The sequence below is a fragment of the Lontra canadensis genome, unplaced genomic scaffold (assembly GCF_010015895.1).
Source record: "Lontra canadensis isolate GAN:19392208 unplaced genomic scaffold, GSC_riverotter_1.0 scaffold2, whole genome shotgun sequence".
NCBI lineage: Eukaryota > Metazoa > Chordata > Mammalia > Carnivora > Mustelidae > Lontra > Lontra canadensis.
In genome coordinates, this window is record NW_022630996.1 from 67,814,871 (window position 1) to 67,837,626 (window position 22,756).

The 22,756-nt window shown below is 37.0% G+C and overlaps 1 protein-coding gene across 1 annotated transcript in view; it reads right to left on the minus strand.

The window, feature by feature from the left end:
- The window catches only part of CROT (carnitine O-octanoyltransferase), a 46,172-nt gene that overhangs the window by 20,688 nt on the left and 2,728 nt on the right, over positions 1–22,756 (minus strand). The window contains exons 2-9 of the mRNA XM_032876105.1: positions 22,579–22,714; positions 18,278–18,402; positions 16,571–16,752; positions 16,278–16,402; positions 8,911–9,019; positions 6,006–6,099; positions 4,690–4,815; positions 3,260–3,361 (exon numbers count right to left, since the gene is read on the minus strand). Of these exons, the coding sequence (XP_032731996.1) occupies positions 3,260–3,361; positions 4,690–4,815; positions 6,006–6,099; positions 8,911–9,019; positions 16,278–16,402; positions 16,571–16,752; positions 18,278–18,402; positions 22,579–22,693 (978 nt within the window). The 5' untranslated portion in view covers positions 22,694–22,714. The remainder of the gene's footprint in view (positions 1–3,259; positions 3,362–4,689; positions 4,816–6,005; positions 6,100–8,910; positions 9,020–16,277; positions 16,403–16,570; positions 16,753–18,277; positions 18,403–22,578; positions 22,715–22,756) is intronic.

The window sequence follows — 22,756 nt, forward strand, 5'->3', positions numbered from 1 at the left end:
AATAAATGGATGTTAATACATACACATAAAACATGTCTATACACGTACTACAAGAAAGATCTCATCTGTGGTGAGATGTATGTTTATTATGGGACCAATATTCTTTATTCAGAGATAATGACGATCCCTAAAGTTACTTTCATCCTGAATTTGACCAAATAGGAAGAGTTTAGTACTATTAATAAAAATCAAAGTAGTGCAAATGGCTATTTACCCCAAAGATACTGATGTAGTGAAAAGGGCCATATGTACCCTGATGTTCATAGCAGCAATGACCAAAGTCGCCAAATTGTGGAAAGAGCCATGATGCCCTTCAACAGACGAATGGATAAAGAAGATATGGTCCATATATACAATGGAGTATTATGCCTCCATCAGAAAGGATGAATACCCAACTTTTGTATCAACATGGATGGGACTTGAGGAGATTATGCTGAGTGAAATAAGTCAAGCAGAGAGAGTCAATTATAATAGGTTTCACTTACTTGTGGAGCCTAAGGAATAACACGGAGGACATGGGGAGATGGAGTGGAGAAGTGAGATGGGGGAAGTTGGAGGGGGAGACAAACCATGAGAGACTCTGGACTCTGAGAAACAAACAGGGTTTTGGAGGGGATGGTGGTGGGGGGTTGGGTGAGCCTGGTGGTGGGTATTATGGAGGGCACATATTGCATGGAGCACTGGGTGTGGTGCATAAACAATGAATGCTGGAACAGAAAAGAAAGAAAATGGGGAAAAAAACTTAAAAAAACCAAAGTAGTGCAATTTTTTTGTGTGGAGGGCACTGAGGGTTGTAAGTGAGTAAGGCAAGTAAGATGATGAGCTCTTGATCATGAGAACAACTTAACCTTATGTAACAATATAACAACCAGTTTGAACAATATACAATGAAACAAAATTCTCAAAATGAGAAGAGGTAAAAACTAGAAAAGAAAAACTGCTACATCAACTGATGAATGGGTAAAGAAGCTGTGGTATACATATACAACAGAATATTATTCAGCCATAAAAAATGAAAAAGTTCTGCCATTTCCAACAACATGGATGGAGCTAGAGAGTATTATGCTTAGCTAAATGGGTCAGAGAAAGACACATACCAAATGATTTCACATATATGTGGAATTTAACAAGCAAAACAAATGAGCAAAGGGAAAAATAAAGAGAAAGACAAACAGACTCTTAACTATAGAGAACTGATGGTTATCAGAGGGGAGGTGGGTAGCGGGTAGGTGAAACAGGTGATGGGGATTAAGGAGTTCACTTGTAATGATGAGCACTATGTGATGTATGGAATTGCTGAATCACTATATTGTACACCTGAAACTAATATTGCACCGTATGTTAACTAACTGGAATTTAAACAAAAACTAAAAAAAAAAAAAAAAAAGAAGACTAACTGCAAGCTACCTATATAAAAACAGTCAATGAAACTATTAAAACAGGAAGAGAACACACACAGGAGGGAAAAGTGAGACTTAACATTAGGGTCAGAATCAGCAGATAGGAAAAGGCTGTTAAGATGAAGGCAGTGTCTGAGTACGTATGAGGAGGAAATAGAGGAAGATGGTAGGAAGTAGTTAGCTACTTCACAAAGGATAGTGTGCCAGGAAACAGTGACAATATAAACCAGATTGAGAAAGTCAAGAAGAATAAAAGAAAGAACTCAAGAGAAGAAAACTGAGGCAATTAACAAGAAATATTTTGTCAACAATGAACTCCAAGGAAGAGGAAAGACAATAAATCTTTAAAAGCACTCATAGCAACCTTTCACTCTGATGAGCTACTATAACAGACAACTAGTTTTATTACCTGCTCATCAACCACTTAACCTTTTTCCGAGATTTTTCTGTAGGCAACCACCACACATCTATAATGGTTTGAATGAGAATGATTCTACCCCCTAGATTCCAAGGTTTAACATGTGACCCAGGTCAGGTAATTAAGAGTACCTGACTCCTCAGAACGGGCACATGATAGACAAAGGCCAATAAGAACCAGTGAGCATTATTCCCAAGACTTGTGTTGGAACCACTCACTGCAGGGAAGAAGGGGGAGGGCAGCCATGGTAAACTGGCATTTGCATTTGAACACTAATCTGTGAAAGGAGATGCAAAGACATGAGATTGTGGATACAACAATCACAGGGGATAGTCTACCCGAAGATGAAGTCAAACATAGGAAAAAATGCCCAAAAATGGAGAAAGAAATTTCTAATGAAAGCATTTGTACACTGGGAGTCAGTCTTACCCAAACTTAAGTGTACTCCTATGCCAACGAATACCTTCTTAAGCTAATGTCAGTATAATTTAGGTTTCTATCACCTAAAACTGAATAAATACTGATTAATACAGCTGTTGAGCCCAGATCAATATGACAGGTCAAAAAAACTACCTCACACTACTTTATAGTCAGTTCCATGTTTTACGAAAGATCTTACAATGAGATTATAAGTGTATATTGCAACTTTTTGTTTTTTAATTTTCTAGGTTCACAGACTTCTTGAACGTCCATCAGAAAATGGCAAGGTAGAGTTAATAAAGATGATCACAGGAGAATAAAGAGATTTTTTTTAAATAAGAAGGTAAAAAATTGTAGAAGCACCTGACACTTTATTATCTATAGTGTAAATAAATGTTCCAAAGGTCATGTGCTATTTTAGGAAAATAATTAAATTACTGGGAAAACCTAGAAATATATGCACATCTACTACTCTGTGCAAAGAACATAGACATACACTGAATCTTTTAAAATAAGTTGTAATTCAGGCACCTGGGTGGGTCAGTCAGTTAATCATCTGCTCAGGTCATGATCCTTGGATCCTAGGATGGAGTCCTACATGGGGCTCCCTGCTCAGCAGGGAGTCTGCTTCTTCCTCTGCCCCCCCCCACTCATGCTCCCTTCTCCTCTACCTATCTCTTGCAAAAATAAATTAAAATCTTAAAAAAAGAAATAGGTTCTAATTCTCAATAGGTAACAGTGCATTTTAAACAGCTTCATAATTCTTTAAAATCCGTTAACTACATAAAATACATGCAACTTCCACTTTGCAGATACACACCAAACTATTAGTCATACTACAAATGAAAATAACTTGTCCTATTCTGTTTTCACTGAGAATTCAAAACTAAACCTTTTAGTGTAATGTCACAGAGCTATAAAAGTGTGTATTTATATGAACACAGAACAGCCTACCTAGTTTATTGCCACTAAATTAACCTAAACAATTGAAAAGAAAAATTACTTCAGTAAGTTTACTTACATCACAACTAGAGCCAAATACTCCATTGGAAAAGGAAATCAAGTTATAAGATTTGTCTCCCCAGCGTACAGTTGGATCTCCTGTAAGGGTCATTGTGGTTACCTAAAATACATGTAGTATTTTAAAGTTAAGAGAATTTAATATTAAGAGGTTTATAAGTATTTACATCTTATATGTCTGTGTATATTATATAAGTACACACATACACACACACACACACACACATAAACACACACACCCCTATATAAGATGTCACTTTTCCTCTTCAGGTAAACCAAATTTAGTAAAATGATAATAATTATACTCAAGAGATAATATTAATTCAGCCCTATCTTTAAATATTTCTCAAAATATCAAAAATCCTATGAAAAACAGAAAGCTAGTACAATAGTCATGGGGGTTTAGAGAACTTAAAAAGAAAAGACAAAGCTTTTGCAGCTTGAATAGTCTAAGAAGCTGTGGTAAGCTTAGTCATTAGAGTCCACTTATGAAGAAGATATTTTAATAATATTGTAATTTACACTGAATTCATATCCACTAAGCTTGTTTCTCACACAGTAGGCTTTGGCCCGTTAGGGAGTCATGAAATTGATTTAATATATCACAGTAAACATTCATTACAAAAAAAAAGAGAGAATACAAATATTAGACTCTATCACAGATAGTAAAAGTAATTACTATTTTCTGAAACTTCCGTTACGTGTGTGTATATATGTAGTAGACTACAATCTAAACGCAAGGCTAACTAGATTCTGGCAGTGAAAGTTCAAAGAGTACTACATTAGAATATATTCTTCCTCAAGAAGTTTGGTAACTCTCCTACTTAAAAAATAAAGTTCAGTTTATATAAAAGAAAGTTATTTCTACCTACAAGATTTTCCAACTCTGTACTATTTCTATCATTTAATATAAATGTTTTCAAAAGACCAAGAGACGTCTACAAATAAGACTACTACCTTTTATTATTTCCCAGGAAATGATAATATTACCCAGAGTGGGTGGGGGAGGGGAAACAAAGTAAGGCCACATTCACTCTTAAACTCACTAAGTCTGTCAATAAAACTAAATGCTAAAATAAATAACTTAGAAGAGTGCTATAACTCTTAGGACAGACCCCAGCAACTAAGGTGTCAAGATACACTGGTGTGGGTCACAGGTAGGTTCTCACATCACCCCTGGCATAAGCTCATTTAGCCCAGTGTCCTATGCAAATTTTCTGTACATGCAAACAACAGTCATACTTCTTTAAACAATGTCCAAGATATATCTACATTACCTAAACAATGACAATAACAATCCTTTATGAAGGATTATTTATGTATAAGCTCCAACCTGGTAAATATATATGATAGCTTCTCATCTTTGGTATACACAAGAGTCTTCCAGAATAATTTGTGAGAAGAAATAGCAAAACAAGATACTTAACGTACCTGAGAATAATCTTCTGGTGTTACATGCGGACTGCTATCCTCTATGGAATATACCAGTAAACTGCTCTGAATTTTTTCTAACATAGTCAAATTCTCTGGATCAAGACTAATCAAATACTCTCGTGCCTAATGTGTAAAGAGAAAGTGATTAAATATTACAAATTAACTATATCCAGAAAAATCTCAAAATAATTTGTTAGGGAAAGGTTCATCAAGAAAAGTGTAAACTGCTATCTGGAAGTAGAGCATTCTTAAGTCAAAATGGTAAAAAGCAGAAAAGCAATTACTATTAATTTATACGGAAAAATGTTTGAACATTCCTGGGCCCAAAAAATGACCTCTCTTAGAGGCTTTACTGATAACATAGGACACATTTTGGTAGAGGACTTACAAATAAAGTGAGATAAAGCACAGATGCTCGTGGGCACTGATGATCAAAGCTTGATGCTGAGATACTGAGGGCAGCTCCTGGGGAAGGAGCTTGTTGCTGCCAGGGAGGCGCATGCTCCTCCAGGGAGCATGCAGAAAAAAAAACAAAACCATGCTGAACACTATTTTTGCTTTTTGCCTTTTTTCATAACAGCAAAAATCCTTTCTGGGTTTCTTTCAATGGACAAAAACAAGTACTAAAGTAGGTCCTTTGTGAAAGTGAAGTGACATAACACAAACTTTCAAAACATGAAGAATGTCTGTAAAGTTAATAATGCTGTATTACATATTTGAAAATTGCTAACAGAATACTTCTTTTTAAAAAAAGATTTATTTATCTATCTATCTATTTATTTAATTATTTGAGAAAGAGCACGAGAGAGAGCATGAGCTAGGGGAGGGACAAAGGGAGGGGTAGAAGCAGACTCCCCACTGCTCTGAGCAGGAAGCCCCACATAGGGCTCAATCCCAGGACCCTGGGATGATGACGTGAGCCACCCAGGTGCCCCTAGAATCTTAAAAGTCCTCATCACAAGAAAAAATATTTGTAATTATATGAGATGATGGATGTTAATCAGATTTATTGTGATCATTCTGTAATATTTATATACAACTATCTAATCATCATGTTGTACACTGAAATGAATATAATTTTATGTCAAATATACCTCAATTAAAACAAAGGGGGGGGCACCTGGGTGTCTCAGTCGGCTGAATGTCCAACCCTTGATTTCAACTCATGTCATGATCTCAGGTCTGTGGGATGGAGCCCTGCATCAGGCTCCACGCGGAGTCCCTCTCTCCTTCTCCCTGCTCAAGCTCTCTTTAAATAAATAAATAAATAAATAAAATCTTAAAAGAACAACAACAAAAGAAAACCATATAACCTTAGCCCATTGAGTTCGTTCCTCACTAGTCAATGCTGCTATCCCAGGTCCATCAGGTTCACTATGGCACTTCCTGTGAATGTATGTCAATTGCCTTAGGAAAGATTAAAGAAAGAGTATTTAAAACGAGCATAAGCACGATCACTAGCTAGTTTTAGCCTTTAATAGGTCATAATGTTTATCAGTACTTATGTTTTCATATATTATCCAAAGAAAGGGATTATGATCTCAACAGCAATGGATTTATCTTTCATACCCATCTTATTTTTTAAAAAAATAATTGAGTATGTGGCCTATTCACCCAAAAGTACATTTGACAACAACTTAAGTAAATAAACTGACTGTTTGGCTAGTATTACTTATATTTCCAAATGTACTTGTACTTCTAGGGTCCAAGTCAATACTCCTTACAATAAATATCTCTTACAATAGAGAACTTGAAAAATATTATGACAAATAATATTACAAATATTATGCATATCTTATCTAACTAAAAACTATGTGCATATATACTTAAGAAATTACACTATATCCGATTAATATTTGTGTGTAACCCCAAAAACAGAAGTACTATGCAGTCAGTTTTAAATATGTTCACATTTGCTGTTGCTACTTATCATCATTGTAAAGATTATTAGATGAAGACAAATTATTTCCTCTCAAAGTACTTGCTTCTGCCAATCTGATGAATTTCATCAGATTTTTACACAGATGACAAGTAAATAACAGAGTTCTTCAACAAAGAAATACATTTTCATCAGACAAAAATCCACAGGTTTCACAAAGACAACAAAAGCACAGACAACACAAGTAAAAACAGACAAGTGAGATTACATCAATCCAAAAACTTCCACATAGTTAAAAACAAAATTAAAAGGCAACCTACAGAATATGAGAAAGTATTTGCAAGCCATATATCTGATAAGAATATTTATATCTGATATTTATGTCTGATAAGAATATCCAAAATACTTAAGGAACCCCTATAACTCAGCAAAAAGAACCAGTCTGACTTAAAAATAGGCAAAGGAACTGAACAGACATTTCTTCAAAGAAGACAGAAAAATGGTCGGCAAGTACATGCAAAGGTACTAAACATGACTAATCATCAGGGAAGTATAAATCAAAACCACAACGATATATCATCTCACAGCTATCTGGATGGTTATTACCAGAAAGATAAGAAATGAGTGTTGGTGAGGATGTGGAGAAAAGAACTCCTGTGCACTGCTGGTGGGAGTGTAAATTGGTCCAGCCACTATAGAAAACAGTATGGATGTTACTCAAGAAATTAAATGTAGAACTACTTTGTGATCCAGCAATCCCAGTTCTGGGTATATATCCAAAGGAACTGAGATCAGGACCTTGAAGAGACATCTGCACTCCCATGTTCACCACAGAATTATTCACAATAGCCAAGAGGTGGAAGCAACTTAACTATTTGTTGACAGATGAATGAATAAACAAAGTGTACTAAAGATACACACACACACACACACACACACACACACACAGTGGAACATTATTCACCCTTAAAAAGGAAGGAAATCTTCACAGGTATTTGGATGGTTATTATCAGAAAAAGAAGGGGAAATCAGCAAACAGTTAACTTTGTGGTGACATGTGAATAGAGACATAAGGCATGAGAAAGAATGCTTGCTTATTCAAAAGGTGGATAAGAAAAGGGCATTCCAAACAGAAAGCACAAGTACGTGCAAAGATTACAGATAACCTGATGTGTTTCAAGAATTGCTAACAAAGAGGACTTTCTAAGATGGTGGAGGAGTAGGAGACCTTAGTTTCGTCTGGTCCCTGGAATTGAGCTAGATAGCTATCAGATCATTCTGAACACCTCTGAACTCAACCAGAGTTCTAAAGAAAGAAGAGCTGCAATTCTACAAATAGAAAAGCAACAACTTTCTGCAAGGCAGGAGATGCGGAGAAGTCAATCTGAGGAGATATACAGGAAGATAAACCATGGAGGGGAGGGAGCTTCCAGCTACTGGAAAATTATCTAGCAGCAGAGCACAAAATAAGAACTTCTGAGAGTCTGTTCTGGTGAAGGCCACCCACCTGAAAGGTGCTCAGGTGGCGAAGTGAGGTGGAATCCTAGTTGGGGCAGTATGGTCTCAGGATCCCCAGGGTCACAGGAAGATTGGGGGTGCCTGAGTATGGCAGAGCTCCCAGGCATCGGAGTGGGGAAGCCAGCGGCAATCAGCTGGCCCAGGAGGGGGCTTTCAGCTTGATGTTGCTGTAAACCATTAATCATGGCATGAAAAATGTTCCACATCACTCAGCATTAGGGAAATACAACTGCTCCACATCACTCGGCATCAGGGAAATACAAATCAAAACCACAATGAGATACCACTTCACACCAGTCAGAATGGCTAAAATTAACAAGTCAGGAAACAACAGATTTTGGTGAGGTTGTAGAGAAAGGGGAACCTTCTTACAGTTGGTGCAAATGCAAGCTCTGGCAGCGGCTCTAAAAAACAGATGACTAACAATGATTTTTCTTGAAAAAGTCAAAAGATTAACAAATGCTACAGCAGACAGGGGCGCCTGGGTGGCTCAAATGGTTAAGCATCGCCTTAGACTCAGGTCATGATCCCAGGGTCCAGGATGGAGCCCAGCATCAGGCTTCCTGCTCAGGGGGGAGCCTGCTTCTCCCTCTACCTCTCCCTCTGTTCGTGCTTTCTCTCTCACTCACTCTCTAATAAATAAAATCTTTAGAAATTTTTTAGAAATAAAATGAAATAAAAATATTTTTGAAAAATCAGCATACATAAAATTATTCTTTTTAGCTTACTCTTGCCTATAAAAAAGGCAATTCTGAATATTTATTTTTTTAAACTCAAGCAAAGGCTTAACACCTCAAGGCTCAAGAAAGTAGAATGAAAACCTGTAAATCTCTGGTGGGGTGATCAAACACCCTTCATGTATTATATCGAAGACAAAAACTCGGCCTCGACAAAGCACTGCAATGTGAGTTGGGGAATGGCCTTCATTCTCTGGAAAAAGAAACAGAAACACAAACTCAAGCTCTCAAAGTTACATAAGAGTATAACTACGTATTTACACCCAGTAGAAGAAAATAACCCTTGCTCTAATACTTCGTCATATACTCACCAAATATATCATATGAACAATAAGGTGGACTTTCAACTATGATATAAATATACACTCTTGAAAACTGTCCATGTGAAACATGAAAAACCCATGGAGTTTCAAGTATTTGTACACCCTGAGACTCGTATAAATCCCAAACTACTGCAGGGCTCTCTGGTTTATTCATGGACAGCAAAGATGAGGGGGAAAGGGTAGCAAGGAATCCTGGAGAAGAGCTATTTGAATTAGTTTTTCTTTGGGTTTATTTCAATGTTGACCACTCAACAGATAATTTAAATTGCAGTAATATCTAGCTATGGTTTCTAAATAAAATAGTTTTCAGTTGAGAAAGAGCACTCTTTGCCTGCGTGGCAACAATGCTTTTGCCAAATCTAGTTTTATTTAAGGTTCTAATGATACCTGGTAAGCCACTGATAACTTATTCTATGATTTTCTGGGTATGCCTTTACTCCCCAAGAACTACAGCTTTGCTGTAAATCTCAGACTATTCTGATTTAGCCTCATTTTTCAATTATTATTCCTTTTAACAAATGGCTTCCTATATGATCTCTGCTTCTTGCCTCTAAGAAAAAAAAAGAGAGGACATATATTACCAACAGAAGGAAATTTACTGGTTGATATGTACAAGAACTGTGGTAAATACTTTGCATACATTATCTCCCAAAATCCATCAACTATGAGAAACACCATCTCCTGACAGCACTCTTCTCTAATATCCTATTTTCTCAAGTCCTAGGAGGTAAGGCATGTATTTTTCTTGTCTTTTATGACTATTTCCAAAACATTTCTTCTCTCTTCTCCTTCAAAACCCTCCATATCTTTTTACATTTAATACTACCTTTTTTTTTTTCTGTCATTTACTGACCAGGTCCTAACAGGTCTGGGGACCATAAGTCTGAAATGTGTCTTAGTAGGCTAAAATGAAAGTGTCAGCATACCTGTGTTCCTTTTGGAGGCTCTAGAGGAGAACGAATTTCCTTCGCTTTTCTAGTTTCCAGAGGCTACCCATACTCCTGGACTCAGGACTCAAGCCTCTTCCATCTCAAAGCCATCAAGGGAGGTTCATGACTTTCCATCAATTTGCTGCCATCAGTTTGATTCTCTCTATGCCTCTCTCTTCACTTATGACAACTCCTGTGATTACTCTGTACCCACATGAAAAATCCAGAATAATCTTCCCATGTTTAGATCAACTGATTAACAGTCTTAATTTCATCTGCAACCTTTACTGCCCTTTACCATGCAACCTAAAACATTCAACAGGTTCCACGGATTAGAAAGTGAACATCTCTGGCGGGTGGGGAGGCATCATTCCACCTAACAGATAGGCTACTAGATTTAGTGATGGAAAGACTGTTTTACATTTGTTGAGAAGAAGAGTCCATTAGCTGAGAATAAGGAAGGAAAAAGGCATGAAATAGTCTCTCTGGAAGTGAGAGAATAACATGACAAAACAATATGGCAAGTTCATGCTCTGGATCCATTTGGGGTTTGAGAAAATCAAAAGAGGTTTTCTGGTTTTCTCAGGCCAAGTAAATTGGTAGGGTAGGTATCTTTAATGTATAGAGGCAAGGCAGACAATGAAAATTAAACCATGATGGGGTATGGGTAGAGTGAGAAAGGAGTGAGTGGGCAAAGATTTGAATGTGTACGAAGGAGTTAATTCCAGTGAATAAGCACAGAAAGAAGTACAGATTGGGGGTGGAAGAGGGAGGAATGGAACTGTGAAGAACTATTCCATAACGCAACTGAAATCACAGCATGGTCAAAGGCATAGCTAAGGTTGACTAGTAAAGGAAGTGAGTTGTGAAGAGAAGGTGGAGATCAGAATGAAATGCTTATAATTTCTATGTTAGAGGACATGAGTTTCTTATAATAACAAGTTCTATGGCATGACCACAGGTGTGTGGTTGCCTGAGAAGGAGTGATGGTACAGATTACTGGATGAAAAAAGTGAAGGAAAGGAGATCATGGATTATCTACAACTAGAAGCTAAAGTCATCAAGAACGAGAATGTGGGGGGCACCTGGATGACTCAGTCGGATGGTTAAGCCTCTGCCTTCGGCTCAGGTCATGATCCCAGCGCCCTGGGATTGAGCCCTGCATCAGGCTCCCTGCTCAGCAGGGAAGCCTGCTTCTCCCTCTCCCTCTGACTGCCGTTCCCCAGCTTGTGCTCTCTCCCTCTCTCTCTCTGTCAAATAAATTGATAAAAACTTTTAAAAAATTAAGAAAAAAAAAAAAGAAAGAAAAGAATGTGAATGAAGTAGTGATGAAAAGAAAGATAGTGAGACTGGTGATAAAGCAATGGGGGAATACTAAATTCTACCTCAGAAACTAATAATACCATATATGTTTAATTGAATTTAAATTTAAAAAATTTTGTTCAGAATTAAAGGAAAAAAGGTCACTACGACAATGATAAGCTCTGGTGACATAACCTGATAGCTTTCCTTTTTTCAAGAGCTCGAACTGTAAGGAAGGAAAAAAAAATGGGACACGGGACACCAGAAATAAAAACGACACCAACATCTCCTATATATCCTCTAGTACCACAGTATGACAAAAAAATATACCCACTTGAGATGGTTAGAGGGAATGCAGGGATCTCAAATAACCAGGTTCAGTAATAGTACCTTTCAGAAGGAAACAGGAACTTCCAGAGAAAACATTGAGGATATAAAGGATTTTGCTGACCATGAGCTCCAGAAAGTATAGCAGAAGAGTCGGGGAAATGGAGGAAGGGTGGGTCACAGTAGTGGGAAAACTTGGATCAAATTAGGCTACACAGAAATCCCTAAATCTAGATAAGAGATGACCTGAGAGGTTTGAACTGCTCAGGCAAATGAGGTAAAACAGGATAAAAGGCATGACTGAATTAGTCTTAATGGTCTCTTATGGGGTAAGTAAAAATAAAAATAGTTCTCATCTACTGCCTCCTTAATGACATTATCCTCTTAGCCAGAGCCTTACATGCTGCCTTTGCATGCATAATCTCTTCAATTTTCTCTGTATCAAAGATAGATTCCATGGCCCAGATTTTAATTTCTTCCTTGTAAAACCCTTAAATCTTTCACTCTCTTGCTCTGTGCCTGCCTGATTGTTGCTGAAGAAAAAAACACAGTCTAATCTAACTTTAAATTCTTAAACACACCATTTCAAATGGGCACACAACACTGATCAGCTATCCTGCATTCCCCTGGCACATTTGCTTCTCCCACTTTCCAAAATAATTTTTTTTTTTTTTTTTTTTTAGATTTTACATATTTATTTATTTATTTTGAAAGAGACAGAGAGAGCAAGCTGGGGGAAAGGCAGAGGCGGGGGGAGAGAGAATCTCAAGCAGACTCCATGCTGAGCGTGGAGCCCAACTTGGGGCTCATCCCACGACCCTGAGATCATGACATGAGCCCAAACACAAGAGACAGATACTTACCGACTGAGCCAGCCAGGTACCCTCCCAAAATGACTAGTATTTTTTTTTTATTTATTTTAAAAAGATTTTATTTATTTGACAGAGAGAGAGATCACAAGCAGGCAGAGAGGCAGGCAGAGAGAGAGAGGAGGAAGCAGGCTCCCCACTGAGCAGAGTGCCCGATGCGGGCCTCCATCCCAGAACCCTGAGATCATGACCTGAGCAGAGGCTTTAACCCACTGAGCCATCCAGGCACCCCCAAAATGACTAGTATTTTAAACCTTTTCCTTTCTCCTCAAGTCTTCTACCCCAGCTAATGACCTCAGTTCTCATTTCACCAAGGAAAACACAAAGATTACATAGACCTCCCCATCTTCCCACAACAAAATTGACCCTATTTCCACCCAGATGCACTTTCTGCATTCCTTCTCATCCTTGCTCCTATCAAAGACCAACCCTCCACTGTTTCTGCTCTTGATCCTCTCAGTTCTTATCTTTTCAATGACTTTGGCTGCTTATCCTTTCCCCGGCCAGATTATTTTTCTCTCTCTCCTATGTCATTCCTATGTTAAATACCACTCATTTTTTTTAAATAAATGAAGTCCCTCCCACTGCACATCAAAGCTTCTTCTGTAAGCATTAGTTCCAAATGTTGTCACTACTTACTTGGTTTGCTTTCACCTCCTCCAACTGAGCTCCATACCCAAGTTCCACTAAGACTGCTCTTGTCAGGGCAGACTCAGTCCATATCACGTTGATAAATACAATGGTCACTTTTTTTTTTTATTATCTCATTTGGCCTCTAGTGCATTTGATACAACACTTTCTTCTCCTGGCTTCCGGGCGACCACTGTCCTTCCTTTCTTCCCACCTTGGTCTCTTTTGCTATGTTCTCCTCTTCAGACTACCAAATGCCCCATTTAATTGTGGTAAGATTCGGTACTGGTACTGATTCCCCTGATAATCTCCATCTCCAGGTGTCACAAAAGTAACTGTAGCTACTCTTATGCCTTTAAAAATGTATTTTATGACTACTAATGGTGATTCCTGAATCCCTATGTATGTGCAGTACTGAAATCTCTTCTGAACTCCAAACTTTATATCTAACTGCCTACTTGCATTTCCACTTCAGATGTCTAAAGGGCATCTTAAATTCAACATAGTCTAAGGGACCTCTTAATTTCCTAAGTATTTCCTCCCAAAGTTTCCCACCTCAAGAACCAACACACCTATAGATCCCATTACTCAAGCCAAATATCTGTAAGTCATCTCTGATTCTCCTTTTTCTCTCACATATCACAACCAATCTATGAATAATTCTACCAAATCCAAATCCAAAATATATCCAGAATCTAGCAACTTTTTACCAGCTCCATGCTATCACCTTAGTTACGAGACATTTTTATGGCTCTCTTGGATTACTGAAACAATTTTCTAACTGATATCCCTGCTTCTACCCTGATCTGTTCCTAAAAATCTTAATCCTCAAATAGCAGGTAGAATCATCTTTAAAAAAAATATATATATATAATTTTAAAAATTTTTTATAAACATATAATGTATTAATAGCCCCAGGCGTACGGGTCTGTGAATCGCCAGGTTTACACACTTTACAGCACTCACCATAACACATAAAAAAAACAAAACAAAACAAAACAGATTTTATTTATTTAGTTGACAAAAAGAGATACAGTGAGATCGGGACACAAGCAGGGGGAGTAGGAGAGGGAGAGGCAGGTCCCCACTGAGCAGGGAGCCTGATATGGGGTTCAATCCCAGGACCCCAGGATCATGACCTGAACCAAAGGCAGATGCTTAACAAATGAGCAAGCCAGGCAACCCTAGAATCATCTTTTCAAAACATAAATCTGATCACATCACTTTCTTTCTCAGAACTCACTATCTATTCACATTCTTAAAAAAGCCAAGAACCTTAGTTGGCTTACAAAGTACTATATGATCTCATCTCTAGTCAACACTCCAATAGTCCCCTCTGCCTCCTGCCTACTCTGGTCCATCCATATTCCCCTTCAAACATGCCAAGTTATTCATGCCCAGGGGACTCCCTCATCAACACATAAAACAAACTGAACTTAAAAAAAAGAAAAATAAAAAGCCAAAAAACTGCTGGATCATCATATCATTCAGATCCTCTGAGAGGTTTTCCCTGACTATCTAATCTAAAATAGCCACTCAGTTACTCATATTATCTCAATTCCCTATACAGTATCACTAACTCTGTATTTTTTTGTTATTTTTTATATTATTTTTTATTTTTTTATTTTTTTTAGTTATTTTTTATATTATTATTTTATTTATTTAATTATAATTTTTTTTTAGTTATTCCCTCAGCTTTGTCTACATCTCAGCTATCTACATATCTTCACATGGTCTTAAGTATAAGAATATACTAACCACAACAGCTTAAAGGACTGCATTAAGAGACACATTATTAAATTAATGAATCTGAATTTTACATACTGTAACTTAAAGGATTACCTTATCTAAGGACCTATGAAGTGAAAAAGATTAAACTGAAAACCAGGTCTATTGATATTAGATCCTAATTGATAGGTATATTTCTCTCTTTGTTACGGTTGTTCTCCATTTTCTCCTATTCATCTTTTCCATTCGTATTTAGCCATTAAACTTTATGCCATAAATAACCAGGCCTTTCAGTTGCAACATCAAGATAAGTATGAGTGGGCTTGAGGACATTAAATATCTCAAGCATCTAATGAGGTTTACAAAGATGAGTTGAGTTATACATGAAAGTAAACTCATACTCCCCACACTACAAACAAAACTGGCTATAGAAATTTTACTTTTAAATGAAATTTCAGTTAAGAAAAATATTACATTCCACAGTAACCATAATTACATTCCACAGTAACCATAAGCTATGTTATTTTTTTTAAGATTTTATTTATTTATTTGATAGATCACAAGTAGGCAGAGAGGAAGACAGAGAGAGAAAGGAGGAAGCAGGCTCCCCACTGAGCAGAGAGCCCAATGAGGGGCTCAATCCCAGGACCCTGGGATCCCTACCTGAGCCGAAAGCAGAGGCTTTAACCCACAGAGCCACCCAGGCACCCCACCATAAGCTATGTTATTAAATTTATAAAAAAGAAAAAGATCCTGAAATAACTGGAAAACAGCACTTACACAACTATTTTCCATTTTAAGATATGCTAGCACACCAAGGAGAATTTGCCATTAAGCTGACAGTAAAAACAAAAACTTTGATGAGTCAATCTGAACTCATATGTCTTCGAGAAGACTGATATCAGGCTCTCAGCTCATATGATTAGGGGTAGAAGGAAGGGCATACTCACAAAGAGAAATGGGGCATGATAAGCACAGATAAGCACACTCAAAAAGAGAATTTAAAGAAGAGGACAGAGATAGATAGATCCAGATCCTATGCTCCAGACTTCCTAATACTCTGATTAATAATACTCTTTAGAATTTCAACTCTCAAATGACAACAACGTAATCATCAGGTTTTGCAAAGAACAATGTAAGATGCAGTTTACAAAATCCATTCCCATAAATTATTTCTGACTAATTACAATGACTGAAAGGTTCAAAAAAAGCCTCTGATTAGTCAAAATTCAGTGAAGAAATATTCAAAAGAGTATGTTCCATAGTGTCATAGTAGAAACTGCAGCAAAACTACCCAAATCCCAATGCCTTTACCAAAAAAATCACCCATGTTTTCTACTTACCAGTCCTAAAATAACTAATAACTGAATCTCTAGTAATTCCTGGAATCCTGCAGGTGGAAAACAACATTCGGAATTGATTCATATCTAGAGGACTATTTTCAGATTTATCAACAGGCACTTTTTCTCTGTTAAAACAAACAAAAAAAGTATTTTGATCAACAAGTCATTCTAAAACTTATAAACCGAGTAGTCACAACTGTACGATCCTCTAAATAAATAAATTAAGCTTCTCAACATTTTGGCATGTCAAACTTTGAGTAAATCTCTTACTAAATTCACAGAACTGTCCTTACTTTCTTAACAGCTGCCAGTAATTCAAGTTATGCCAAAGATTTATACTTCCTCTTTCCAACTGAGTGCCCTCCTTTGGAGGCCAGTAGTGTTCAATATAAGGTGCAGGACCAGCGAAATTGACATTCAGTTGCGATGGTAAACGAACATCCAGATAGGCACAATTCAGCCACCACTCTTCCAGCTAAAAGAAAATAAGAACATCAACCTAATGCTGAGAATACTTGAATGTGTAATTGCAAGGGGGAAAAATAAAAGCTGTATTTGTTCTTTTCTCTTTACTCTTTAACACTTAGAAACATGTTTTCTTACCCATGCCCATTGTACACTGGTAACAGATTTTATTATATGTAAATTTTACCTCAGTAAGTTTGTTTTGAAAACAAAACAAAAAAAATTAAGAAATAAAGATATTTTCTTGTTTTAAATCATCGTAGATATTGAAAAATGCTACTGTGATCGCTTCCTTTTTTGGAACTATCAGATCTTAAATACTATTCTGTTTAACTACACTATCAAAAACAGGCAACAAGAAAACAATGAAAAGGCACCTTTTCAGAAAGATCTTATTGGAGTCACAAATACCAAACTAAGTACTTAGGTGTGTTTTCTCAGAGCACCTTGGGTAAATAAATATAAAACAAATCCTCATTTAATTTTAACAACTATTAAGGCATTTGCAATTACCCTTTTCCAAGCAAAAACTGAAATACTAAATCAGAAATCTAAAACCTTTTCAGTATACCTAAAACTAATTTAGATTTTTCACAGACAGAGCTTTGTGTGTCCGTCTTTTACAATCTGCAATTGAATTTCATGCTTAGGTAAACAGATCCCATCAAACTACGTGGAGTTATTTTTTAAGGAAGTGATGTTATAATCAATCATTTAGGAAAAGAAATAAGCAAAAGGTTACAGACTTCTTTATCTTTACCCTGATTTAATTATAAAGTCACTCAAGTCTCAAGACTGAGAATAAAGGAATCTGGAAGTATAAAATTTCATTATTCCATCACAGGTATCAATGACTAATGAAAAGATCAGCTTCCTTTCTATTTCTAAAACTTAAAGATAGCTACAATCATTATTTCTAGAGTAAGGCAATGTTTTTTAATTACAAAAACTTATCCTCTGGTTCATACTACAGAGGTAATTAAGCTGAAGAAGTCAAAGACTTCCTGTAGAAAATTAGTGCCTCAGTAATTATTATACTAACATCTCCCCTTCGATCTACTTAACTAAAATACATAATACTCATAATCATTCTCCACTCCAATTTTGTAATGGCCCTTTCTCTCTCATATGATGTTTAAATATTTGTATACCACCTATGTGGTATCTTTGGTGTCTGGAGTTTGTCAGACTAGGATTACCTGAACAAAGTCTTTCTCACAAGCAAGGGCTACAGAACACCTCCATCAGAACCACATGGGACAGCTGTCAACATAAGGGTTTCTGGGCCCCCATTCAGAATACCTGGTCCCAAGCAATCTGTATTTTGACAGGTTCCCCATATAAGAGAGGAGCTCACACACTCAACACTCAAAACTCCCTAGAGTTAAACAATTTATTCATTTTTTTGGATGACTATAACAATGGCTGAAAGGACACTTACTCTAATAATTTTAAAATGAAAGCTATTTACATTTTTATTTTTCATTCTTTAGGCATCATCAATTTTCTAATTCTAAGTCCAATAACATAAATACCCAATTTCTTTTTCCTTTTGCCCTTTCAAGTAATTTCTGGTGCAGTTTTCTTCCAATACCATCTCGAAATTTTTGGACAATTTCTTTAGTTTTTTTATATTCTTCTTTATTTGCAAACGGCTTTACTATAAAGAAAAAATATGCATTAAAATATTTCGACATCAAGTAAAACAAACTCACCTCCACTATTACACAAATAATGAGACTCAATTATGTAAGATATGCATTAATTATCACAGTGGTCCGGTAAACCGTAAGAGAATTTACAACATGAAAATGACTGAAAAGCAACAATGCAAAATGCTATAAAAAAAAAACTAAACAGGGGATACTATGTAATCTGATAACCATTTTCTGAAAAATTACTTCAAAATCATTCTGGATGATGACAGTTAAAATGATGAAGACAGGACTATCCTCTAGCTATTGATCCAACAGAGAAGTAAATCTTGTATAGCAATAAATAAGAGAAATCAAAGTGCTTCTTTCCACTAATTTTCAAGCAGAGACTTGAACATCATGTATGTAAATGCAATACATATGTAAATTTAAGTATAAAGCCTGCCCATAGTCAATAATGGTTTCCTTCCCCAAAAGTGGGGGAGGGGATGGGAGATTTCCTAGTCCATGAAAATGAAAACCAACTGTTCTGAAAATTAAGCTACAGACAAGTCAATTAGTAACCAAAGGACATTAATATCTTCCTTCTGTTTTATTTTGTCTCTTCAAAGTACTATCTTAAAGTCAATTTAAATAGCTCTATTTAGAGAAAGTACAAGCAACATGAGTAATAAAAATATAGCAAATAAACAGTAAATTTTTAAAAAAGAAACTAGAATTCCCAGATAAAAGTAAATGAGGAAAAAGAGGGAAAAAAGGAAGAAATTATAAAAATATCAGAGAACTTTCAGTTAAACAAAGTGAACTAAATGCATACATTTATCTCTAATCCTTCTAGAAACTCACTAAAATGGCAGTAATTAAAAGGTATAAATCTATAAGGACAAAGAATCTGAAAGGAGAGGGCAGCAGACCAGTTTAACTAAGATTTCACGTATTAGAAAAGAGGTGAGAAAATGGTAACTGAATTTGTAGAATGGTGAAAGTATCTAAAGCCTGGAGAGTAGAAGGTAGGAAGAGACAAGGTAGAGTTAAGTGCAAACCAGGAAGCAAGCAAATGGCTGCAGTGGAATCCCAGAAAGGTAAATGGACTTCCAAGTCCAAGGCAAATGGACTTCCAAAGTGGGCAAACAGAGACTGATAACAGGTTGCTTAAAAATATTCAGAAGCAGCAGACTACCGTCTCATTCACACCCACACCTGTAGATGTTTTCTCCATTCTAGAAAGGCAGGCAAATGCCTACCAACACCAGAAGAAATCTAGAAGTCTAGAGAAATTGAACCAGACAGACAGTATAAATAGATCCTAACCCATACTGGAAAAAAGAGAGATTATAATTAAAAAATAAGCCCTCCAGCCTCTTTCCCCTAGTTAGCCCACAAAAGACTAGACATTAGGTTCATGCCTTCTAAACAAAAGAGGATTCTTCTCTGGGGAAACGATCAGTCCAAGAGAAGTATGACGTATCTGGGCATGCTCCAGTCGAACTGCTAGATCTCTGCAAGAAGGTTCCTCAAAGGCCCACCGGTAGTCACCAAGCCCCTACCCATGCACAGAGCTCTCAATCAGCTTTTTAGGGTCTAACTCTTAAAAATGAATGACCAGTGATTGTCAGATTTTTGAAGAAAGCCTCTCAAATGAGAATCAAAGAGCAGAATGAGCAGAAACAGGATTGGTGACACCCAACACTAAACAAACCAGAAAGGGAAAGCTACTAAATAACAAGGGAAATAATTTTCTAATTAAAAGTTTAGTCCAGGGGCACCTGGGTGGCTCAGAGGGTTAAGCCTCTGCCTTCGGCTCGGGTCATGATCTCAGGGTCCTGGGATCGAGCCCCGCATCGGGCTCTCTGCTCAGCAGGGAGCCTGCTTCTCCCTCTCTCTCTCTGCCTGCCTCTCTGCCTACTTGTGATCTATCTCTGTCAAATAAATAAATAAAATATTAAAAAAAAAAAAAAAAAAGTTTAGTCCAGGGCGCCTGGGTGGCTCAGTGGGTTAAAGCCTCTGCCTTTGGCTCAGGTCATAATTCCCGGGTCCTGGGATCGAGCCCCACATCTGGCTCTCTGCTCCTAGGGGAGCCTGCTTCCTCCTCTCTCTCTCTGCCTGCCTCTCTGTCTACTTGTGATCTCTGCTGTCAAATAAATAAACAAATTCATAAAAAAAAAAAGTTTAGTCCAGAGCTCCCCAGATCCAATTAATGGGAGTTCCAGAAAGAGAGGGCAAAGAAAGAAGGAGAAAACTACCCAAGAAAAGGTATTTTGAAAATTTCCTAGAATTGAAAACATGTTTTAAACTTAAAAGAATCAACTGTATATTCAGAGAAATAAATGAAAAAATCTATACACTAAGGGACATCAAGACATTCAGAATGGGGGGGGGGGTGCTTGGGTGGCTCAGCGGGTTAAAGCCTCTGCCTTCGGCTCAGGTCACCATCCCAGGGTCCTGGGATTGAGCCCCGCATGGGGCTCTCTGCTCCGCGGGGAGCCTGCTTCTTCCTCTCTCTCTCTGCCTGCCTCTCTGACTACTTGTGATCTCTGTCTGTCAAATAAATAAATAGAATCTTTAAAGAAAAAAAAAAGAAATTCAGAATGGTAGGGATAAAGAAAAAAGTTTCCAAATACAGCTAGAGTGTAAAAAAAAACAAGTCACATATAAAGGACCGAACAGAATGGCATCTCAGGAGGAACATCTCAGGAGAAACAAACAGTACCTTCAAAACTCTTAAGAAAAATCATTTCCAACCCAGAATATTTTATTCTCAGCCAGAAAATCAAGTACGAGGGTAGAATAAAATTTAAGGTCTTACATTCTTTCCTTCCCAGAAACTCTTTGTCTCAAGTAGCTACTGAAGATGTACTTCACAAAAGTAAGTAAAAAAGAGGAAGAAAAAGACAGCCAGGAACCAGGGAATCCAACACAGAAGAGAGAGGTAAAAAGAACTGCCAGAGATGGGGGAAGGAAAGCTCCAAGCTAACAGTTGTCCAGCCCACTCAAGGAAAGTGAACACTAACTGAAGCAAGAAGGCAGAGGGCCCCAGGAGGGATGTCTCCAAGAAATGAAACCAAGAGAAGAGCTCATGTATATAATGTACAGGTACATATCTATATACTTGTACAGATCATATGTATATATATATATCATTTTTTATATGTTATATATATATAAAGTATATAATGTAGTCAGGGATTTTCAGTATACTGAAGTATTTGAGAGTGAATTACTTATGGATACAAAGTAAAGTAGGCAAAGGAAAAATAAGCAAAACAAAACAAAGAATGCCATAACAAGGCATTCGAAGTAAAATGAATAGTTCTCTCGTGGATAGCTGCCTAGTAAGAAACCCTAGATGGTCAGGTAAATTAACTCGGGTACATACAGATTTAAACCAGCTGAAACCTGGAATTAAAGCAGGTGAATACTAATTTAATCCCAAATGGTGATTTTGTACAACTATATTGAAAGAATGAAAAGGAAAATATGGATATGTTGGATTGCCTATATGTTGGGTGTGAAGGTTAAAGGTGTGAAAGAGCTAAATCCACATCTTCTTAGGAACAAATTTATAATATCCACAACTAAAAAAAAACCTAACTACTATTTGTTTAATAGTAAGTTCAAGTTTAAAGTAAGTTTAAAGTTTACTTTAAATCTGGAGATAAAGAATACAAAAAAAAACGAAAAAATATTTGACTGAGAGAGTGGGATTTGGGTGGGAAGTAGAGCTTAAGGCAGAGGCCTACTACTTTTTATTATAAACCTAATAGTAGTATCTGGCTTTTTAAACTAAGGAAAAATTAACTTGAGAGATACAACAAAGTTCTGGACATTTTTAAATGCCTTTTTGTTGTTGTTTGTTTTTTCAAGAGAGAGTGAACAAGAGCGGGTGGAGGTGGAGGGTCAGAGAGGGGGAGGGGGACAGAGAGAGAATCTCAAGCCGGCTCCATGCCCAGCTCAGAGCCCAACAGAGGGCTCAGTGTCAGGATCCTGAGATCCTGACCTCAGCTAAAATCAAGAGTTGGACACTCAACTGACTGAGCCACCCAGGCGCTCCAAGTTCTGGACATTTTAAGGATACTTTAATTATCATGAGCCTAAAGGAAAAAACAGTAAGAACTTCATCAACTTCTAATACTTTGTTTTCTAAGTTGCTAATAATATTTACTAGAAGATCACAAACATACCTGCTTCAAGGTATTTTTTTAATGATTCTTCAAGGGAAGGAACAGGCAGAGATGGAAGAGAATCCTGGTATTGAAAAGTTCGCTCTTCAGTTGATTTAGCCAACTGATTTTCCATGATGCAATCAAAACAGGAAAACTAAAGGAAAAAAAGCCCTGATAGTTTAAATCTCATAAATAC